Source organism: Somniosus microcephalus, chromosome 24 (assembly GCF_052327205.1).
Source record: "Somniosus microcephalus isolate GS21.2 chromosome 24, FLI_Smic_1.0, whole genome shotgun sequence".
NCBI classification, from domain to species: Eukaryota; Metazoa; Chordata; class Chondrichthyes; order Squaliformes; family Somniosidae; genus Somniosus; species Somniosus microcephalus.
In genome coordinates, this window is record NC_141010.1 from 32,247,653 (window position 1) to 32,256,636 (window position 8,984).

Genomic DNA, 8,984 nt, shown 5'->3' on the forward strand with positions numbered 1-8,984 from the left:
TTGCACGGAGCTTGAAGGTGTTAATTCAAGTAGACTGTTCTGATGGTGTCAGACTCCAAGACTAAAGCTTGATTATTTATAAGCACAACTCAGAGTCTGAGGTGATGAGCGGTGGGGATGCTGGGAGTTGAGGCTGAACAACACTCTGTGAAGTGTCTTGCTCTGTGTGTGTAGTAATATTATAAACATTGAATGTGTTTATTGGGGGTGATTTTGCCAGCCCTGGGGAGGCGGGTTTGGAGGCGGGACTGCCGGGAAAATGGCAGAATTTGGGGGCGGGTGCCCATCCCGCCCCCAACCCCCCTCTGTGCCATCTTGCCAGGAGGCGGGTAGCCGACCCGCGCCCAGTCCCGTCTCCTGGAGGCAGGAAGGGGATTACAGCCACTTAACTGCCTGTTAACAGGTAGTGAACAGGCAGTTAAGAGGATTATCCCCATTTTTCCAACAGAGGCGCGTGCTTCCCGACTTCGGGAAACCCCGCCAGGGTCACCGAGACGAGCAGTGGGTCTGTGGGGGTCGGAGGGGTGCAAAAGTGCGCTGTAGAGGTAAGTGATGGGTGCAAGTGTGGAGAGGTAAGTATGTGAGGTGAGTGGAAAGTGATAGAAAATATTTACTTACCTTTCTTTCTTCCTGCAGGCTTCAACAGTTGGGGATGCGAAGAGTCTCGCGTCTCACCAGCAGAGATGACAGATGGCTGCTGCATTCTCTGATGCAACAACCATCTAATTTCTGCTAAAAAAAAGAGGTTTGATGAGCCTTGAATACAAGGACTCATCAAACAACATAGAATGTCAGTGTTCGACAGCTTCACAGAGCTATCAAACGATGACAATTCATTTGTCAAAAATTTTTGACAGATGAAACGTCATACGCTGACGTGCTCTGTAACCGGCTTCCCCTTAATTGGCCTGCTAAGCCCGCTGGGCGGGCTTAACAAGGTCAATCAAGGGAAAATAGCGTGGGCTGGCCACAAGACGATGGAGGCGGGACTAAAACCCGACAAGCAACAGTCCCGCCTCCAATGCGCCCCCAGTGGCAAAATCGCCCCCATGTCTCTACACACAGTGATCAGAAGAATTCTTCCCCCTATGTTTCCGCATTGGGGCCTAAGAACTGCAGAGTGGATGGCAGCCTCATTGGAAAACCAGCCTGCATGGTAAATGTTACCTTTTTTAAAAACTTACAAAGATATATTATTTAAAAGCATCAGTTTACAGAGGCAAATTTGTTTGTTGAGCATTCGGGGGCCGAGCCATTGCAGGACCTTAATCCTGCAGTATCCCATTATTAACCTGACTGCTATTTATAATGAGGCGTACATTTGTTTTCTACTTCTGTTTAACCGCTGTGTGGTGGATGCACTGGCGAGTGGTTGTGACAATATAGGTGACCTCAGATCTGAATGCAAATGACATCATGTGACTTTATTAGAATTAAATGGATGCACATGTAATTTTAAATTACCATAACAAAGGAACAGTCTAAAGTGCTTTGAGGACTTCATTTTACACGAATATAAGAAATGGAAGACAAAGAGATTGCCATTTGATTCTCTCAGCTGTCGCTTCCTATTTATGGTTGACGTGTTGGCCGGACTATGTCCCGGAACGCCGTATGGTGGAATACAGCACGAATCAACATCACCATCACCCTGATGGCACAGCATCCAGACATCCACTCATGACACGGCATTCAAGCAGCTACATATAGTCCGCAGCCTTATACAGCCATTCCTGCCCAGGTACAGAGGCCAGGCAATGGATGTCAGCAGTCAGAGTGAAAATACAGTAGAATATAAAGAGGTAATACAAAAGCATTAATATACAGCATAAGGAAATAACAAAAAATATTTTTACAGATGTTACATAACAGAAAGCCTGCACCCAACCCTGATGGTTGACAATTGTCAGAGGTCGGAGTACTCTCTTTTTTATTGATTACCCAGTTCCAGTCTATACTCTCCTGCTCAGCTCCAGGTTGATCTCCCTCCGCACGGCGAGACTAAGCTGAGTGAGCTGCAGACTCTCTCGCACCTTTCCTTTCTTGCTGTTGTGATGTGCAAGCCAGTTGCTGATGCCAGTTCCAAGGCACAAGACAGATGGGAGTGCCAATTTTCCCCACTGATCACACGCAGCCGTGTGACATGTGCATCTGAGTCACTGTACTATTAGTAAAAGCACCACCGTTAACCCTTGGTGCTCACCTCATCAAGTTGCTGCTTTAAGTGGGGATAGCACATCTGGCTCATACTCTGACTCAGAGTAGACAAACTATCTACTGTACTACCACAGGCCAGCTGTTTGTTTCTCCACATTAAGGAACAAGGTAACTAACTAGACAGTTGCACATTCAGAAATTCACCAATTAGCTTCTCTGTATATTTTTATGTTTTTGTGCGTACTAAAATGTAGAAACTCAATTCGAAATAATATCTAGAAACTAATAAAAAAAACTACAAATGCCCAAAAATCTGAAATGAAAAGCAGAGACAACACAGAAAAATAAACAGGCAAACCAGAAGGTTCATCAGCATCTGGAAAGAGAGTTGATGGATTAACATTCCAATGAACTGAAACTCTGCCTCTGTTTCATGCTGTCTAGCTCACTGACTGTATCTCGCTCTATCTCTCTATCTCTCTGTCTATCTGTCTCTCTCTGTCTCTGTCTTTTCTCTTTTCAACTGCTGACAGACCTGCTGTGTATTTCCACTATCTTCTGTTTTTTTTAAGCACTCAACAGTGCTGGGAAGACCACAAGATTTTTCCAAGTTTTGTGACTTTAGGACTCTTAAGATTCTTTCTTCTCCTGTCGGTTTACAAGTTGTGACACACAGTACGGAACGAATGCCACGGCCGCCAGAGGCACTGCAGCACTTTTACAGAAAGACAGTAAATAAAACAGGAATTCCCTCTGTGTCGGGGGCTTCACCGAATCAAACAGGTGCAGGACGATCAATGACGCCACGATGCAACCTAGTCTGAAGCTGAACTGCCGGCTCCTCTTTGCTTTGCAGCTTTCTGTGTACATGGGGGAGTTGAGAGCTAATCCCAATCCAAACAAGGCTCCCATGTTCCTGACCAGACTAGCAAAGGGAGTGCTGTCAATGTGGATCCACTCTGCTCGGGCGCACCATCTCTTAGCTTTGTCCACCGACCACAGCAGGTCCACTCCCAGCACTTTCAACAGCAGGTAAAAGCCCAGAGCGAAGGAAAACAGGAAGAGAGTGATCTTCAGATACTTCTTGAGGGTTGCGTTGTAGATTGCATTAATTCGACCAAACATTTCAGCCACGACCACTCCTATGTATGGAAATTCACAGTTAATATTTCATCAAATATTTAATACCATTGGTAGACAGATAATATATATACAGATAATGTATGCCAATAGCAGTTATTTTTGAGTATTTGGTGTATCTGAAATGTAAATCCTTGCCAATTTAATACATTTTCTCCACCAGCTTTAATGCTGTGATAACTTTTTTCAATGCAGAATATCTTTCAAGCACTTAAAAGACCTCTGGTTCCACCATAGTCACATATAACATACAGCACATTAACCTTATCACAGAGTGTCAGTTTTAGGCACTGCAACCAGACAGCCATTGAATCAATTATGTATTTAATACCCTTAGAACTTAATTATGTAAAATATCACCAAATGGGTGCAGAAGTTCAAAGTAATGCAACTTAAATTAATGCATAATTAATAGAGTTGTTCTATTATATTTGCAAATGAAAGAAGTAATCCTGACCTGAAATAACCCCCAAGAAGACCTGATGTGGGAAGTGAGTGGCCAGAAATACTCTGGATGTACAGACACAGACCTGAATCACCCAGAATGCTGTCCAAAGCAGAACATGGAGACACCTGGAAGAAGGGAAGGTAATTATTGTACAGTTAATCAAAGAATGAATCCATTACAATGAAATAGTGGAGAGGGATGATGGTATCAGTCATTCTCCATCCAAACAGCGAATATCTATCCATCCATCCATATTTATTTTTACATAACTATACTATAGATTAAACTAACTAGATGTATCAGAGGAACTGCAAGTTGAGACCTTAACACACAAGTGTACCTGTACTTACACTAACATTATTTAAATCAACTTTATAGCAGCTTCTCAATAAAGGGGGATGGGTATTCATCATTAACATGAAAAGGCAAGTACATTTTTACCAATCTAGCTGTATTTTTTGGAAGTTTAACGCAGTTATTTATTTCACTAAAGCTACACTAATCTAACGTTATATCACTGTGTATTGTGTGTAGTCACTGACTGAGAATAAGCCCTCCCCCTAAACCTGGGAAAGTCAGGAGGGTCACAAAGCCAAACATAATGCGCACTTGGTACAAGATCCACAATCATAACTAGCATTTATGAGAATTAGAGTCAACACACACAACACTATACTGAAAGTAATTATACATAAATATTTCTAAAACATTTATGAAGATCAGACTCAACATGATAAATGTGGCAGTGTTGATTTTAATCATAATCAATCAATCTTTATGCATACACCCACGCAGTACTGACATACAGAATTGCATATATGCTGAACTGCATTCATGTATAGAACTGCATTTTTTGTGCATGAACCATATAAACCCAAGAGATAGAAGCAGTAGGACGGCAACAAATTACAAGACGACATTAATAAACTTGCAGAATGGGCATATAATTGGCAAATTAATTTCAACACCGATAAATGTGAGGTATCACATTTTGGTAAGAAAAATAAGGAGGTCACATTTTACTTGGAAAATAGGAATCTAATTGGGGCAGAAGAGCAAAGGGATCTCGGAGTACAAATACACAAATCACTAAAAGTTGCGACACAGATTAGCAAGGCCATAAAAATAGCAAACCCAGTACCAGGGTTTATTTCTAGAGGGATAGAATTGAAAAGTAGTGAAGTTATACTAAACTTGTATCGAACCTTGGTTAGACCACACTTGGAGTACTGCGTAGAATTCTGGTCGCCATATTATAAAAAGGATAGAGAGGCACTGGAGAGGATGCAAAAAACATTTACAAGGATGATACCAGAAATGTGAAGTTATATCTATCAGGAAAAGAATGAATAGGCTGGGTCTCTTTTCTCTTGAAGAGAGAAGGCTGAGGGGCGACCTAATAGAGGTCTTTAAAATTAAGAAAGGTTTTGATAGAGTAAATACAGAGAGTGTTTCCACTTGTGGGGAAGAGCAAAATTAGAGGCCATCAATATAAGATAGTCACCAAGAAATCAAATAGGGAACTCAGAAGAAACTTCTTTACTGAGAGAGTGGTGAGAATGTGGAACTCACTACCACAGGGAGTGGTTGAAGCGAACAGTATAGATGCATTTAAAGGGAGGCTAGATAAGCACATGAGGGAGAAGGGAATAGAGGGTTATGTTGATAGAGTTAGATGAGGAAAGACAGGAGGAGGCTCGAGTGGAGCATAAGCGCCGGCATGGACTGGTTGGGCCGAATGGCCTGTTTCTGTGCTGTATATTCTATGTAATCCTATGTAGTACTGTACATTGCTACACATATAGTTGTATGTACATATAATATTTTGAAGCCTTACCATTTTTGGAAGCAGGGTTGCTTTTTTTGTAATCCAAAGGTCAGAAATGCCGTGACCATCACATACCAGACACTAGCTGAACCCATTGCGTGACCAGATGGACTTCCTGTCAAACACATCATACAAAGACTCAATTATAAAATGGTGTTTTCTGTTGCTAAAGATTCAAGTTATACTTTGTAATGCTTTTAAACACTTTATCAATTTAAATAATAAACCAGAGCAAATTTCAGTGTGATCCACACATGAATTATATTGGAAAAATTATGAAACTGTTAATGAAAAATTTGCATTAGATGAACCCTTAGAGACCCAGCACCTAAAAGAAGAAAGCAAGAAGTTTGGATGTTAGAATGTTATATTGTGAATGTTATACTGCTTTTAGAATGTTATATTGTGAAACTGATTTATTAACTTTTACCTAATGTTAATAATATTTGAGAGGCTTTTTTGAACATTGCAGTTTGGATTTGCTTTGTCCTGTTTACTGTTAAATGCTCTGGAATTTAATCTAGAATGCACTTTAATTACATTCTATGAGAGATCCTTGCCTATCCAACATGAGAATCTTTCCAGGATTATCATTTTAATTAAGGTAGTTAATAGGCTAAAAGCATTACGAGTGGTATTATTTAACACAAAGTAAAAGACAGCAAATGACTAATAAGAATTTTATTTTAGTTGTTAATATTGATCTAAGATGCATGATTCACTTTGATTGCAGAATATCAAGTCGTATTGGACATGAAACCTTGACAGTGAAAGGAAGTTAAATGTAAAAATAATCAATATTTAAAACTACAATTTTTGTCATTGTCCCTTTAATACAGTGAATTGCCAGTACCTGGCCCTGTCTCACAGGTGATGGGAAACTGCTGCAATAAGGGAAGAGATGAATTCGCATAAAACTGAGTCTCATGGACCCACCAGTAAGGTCTCTGCCCAAATAAGAACCTGTAAAAGAAAGAGGGGGAGAAAAGGTTAATATGTGGGCAATATCCCATATGTAAATTGCTTAAATGTCTGTGTTCTTTACTAGTTGTATTTAACTCTTCTAATAGGAAACTTCACTTACAGAAAAATATGGGAAATTTGAACCACTAGCTTAAGAAGAGTTAAAAGGCTTATGGCAGAGGGTGGCCAATAACTCTGGAAGGTCGGACATTGGAATCCCACTCAGGAGATTCAAGTTGGAACCCAACCAGAGACTGGAATCCCCAGTTGAGATTTCCTAGCTCTTGCTAAGAGTTTAGCTGAAGTACTTTGTGATGGTGCCGCACTTCACAGGGGAACAGGGGGAGGGAAAGAGTTTCCAACTCTATTACAGTGCAGCCGAAACACTCATCTCAACTAGGGGTAAAATCAAATTACAATTCTTTTGAGCATGTTTGCTTTGGATGCTGGTTTAACCTCTGCCCAAATGCCAAGAAATGTGAATTGACACATGAACACCTGAAGCTGCTCTCGAGTAATCATTTGTTTCCTCAAAAACAAATCCAAATTTTAAAAATTAATATTAAGGTTAAAAAGAATTATTAACCAGAGATAAGACCAAGGAAAAAAGTACAGAAATAAGGTTAAAGAAAGATTTATTATTTTAAAATTATCTATAATTTGTCTCAAAATCTTCATAAATTAAAAATGGAAGAATATTTACTACAATGTTTGTAAATATAAATGATTCTTCGATGGTGCAGAGTGACAGTAATATGCTGTGTGCAGACTGATGAGGTACTTTTCTGCAGCTGCAAATTTCCATAAAATATGTTCCGATTCTCAGCATGTCAACATGGGAAAGTGCCATGCAGAGGTCAGAAGGGTCAAGCACTTCCCTCAGGAAAGTCAGAGTTTGCTCTACACTCCCACCGCCGACCCCGGGGCAGCAAAATATAGAGCAACACTGGCTGTCATCGAGAGGTTGGTTGTCTGCCTACCCCTTAGCCCAGGATAAAGTGGGCTGTAGGCAGACCAAGACACAAGAAATCAATGCCATAAAAATATTTTAAGTTAGAAACATTTATCATTTTCTTAAACTTAAGATTGAAATAAAAATAATTTATTTGTCCTCAGTCATAAGTGCACAGGTCTCAGAACTTAAAGCAAGTATATCTGAGGTTATTTATAATAGTCTCAGTCTGCTGTCTGTCATGTATTAAAGTCTATTCCATTGCTCTAATGAGACCTTTAATAAAACTCCAAGGAGCTTCTCAGAAAATACTTACCATTTAAAGATGAGGTTGAGCCAGTCTCCAATGACTGCCACCCAGATGAGTTTGACGCCCACCGCTTCACACAGGTGGAACCAGATGGGAAAGAAAACAAAGAAAGTGTTTCTCAGGTCGGCAGCAAAAGAGATAAAAGTGAACCAGCTCTGGGAGTCCTTGTAATTCAGCTGTAGATACTGCACCAGTTCTACCCCGGAGCTGTGGAGCAGGTCCATCCCAGCGTCCATTCTCTGCACGTTCAGAAGGTGCTGCAGGTTTGCTCGGCTTTCAGTGCGGTTTCTGGTTTTAGCTCTTGGGGATTCAGGGTTTATATAGGAGCTGAGAATGTTTTGCTATCTTGTTATCAAATTCCGTTTGCAGCCAATGAACACAAGACTTTGAGCCGACCTGGGCAAAACAATGTCAATGGCCTTTTTGGCAACAACACCTGCGTCATTGATGTGACTCAAGCCGAAATCCGAACGCATGAACAGATCCACAAGGCCAACTCTTGTGGAAAACACGGGAGCTTGGTAAATCCATAATACTCGTCACAGAAAAACTCAGCAATCTCTGCTGCTTACATCATTCATAAACTAGATAGAAGAGGGTTCATGTAGCAATAGGAAATGTGCTGACTATCAAGTTATACAGCCAGCTGACTAGTGTAAGAGAAATTGGCATCATTCAAAAGGATCTGCAGAAATTAAATGCACATTCTAAGGAATAACCAGTGGATTTTGATGTGGATAATGCATATTAAAAGAGAAAATATAAATGGTCGGAAATGGGTAAAAGGTTTTGGTATTGGTAGCAACTTGTCAGCGCTGAATAATGGATGTTGCTCGGTTACTTTCAGTCCAGAGAAGTTTATCAGAACTTTGTCTTTATAATACCTTACCTGTAGTTGGTTACCTCAATTAGGAGTTTCAATATAATTCATATTAGTTTGTGGCTTTATGGGCAAAATGGCCTGTCCACATTCAATGGTTTCTTATGCTCTTATGAAGGCACAAACACTCCAAGCCATGACTGAAGAATTAGGTATCAACTTTCTCCTCTCCTATTTAAAATCAATGTTGACTATTTGGTGCACCAGAAACAATATCCTCTCAGAGTGGTGACTTGTTTTCTCTACACAAGTTCAAAGCTCTTTTCTCTGCACGGTATCTTTTGAAATTGTCACAAGGCTTCACTG

The 8,984-nt window shown here is 40.4% G+C and overlaps 1 protein-coding gene across 1 annotated transcript; it reads right to left on the reverse strand.

The window, feature by feature from the left end:
* Positions 1-1,399: 1,399 nt before the first annotated feature.
* On the reverse strand, positions 1,400-8,088 carry LOC147101190 (glucose-6-phosphatase catalytic subunit 1-like). Its single transcript, XM_085966415.1, has 5 exons — positions 7,805-8,088; positions 6,427-6,536; positions 5,583-5,688; positions 3,755-3,870; positions 1,400-3,299 (listed from the first exon to the last, which is right to left on the reverse strand). The coding sequence occupies exons 1-5, from the start codon at positions 8,032-8,034 to the stop codon at positions 2,788-2,790; spliced, it is 1,074 nt and encodes a 357-aa protein (XP_085822541.1). The 5' UTR covers positions 8,035-8,088; the 3' UTR covers positions 1,400-2,787.
* Positions 8,089-8,984: the final 896 nt, after the last annotated feature.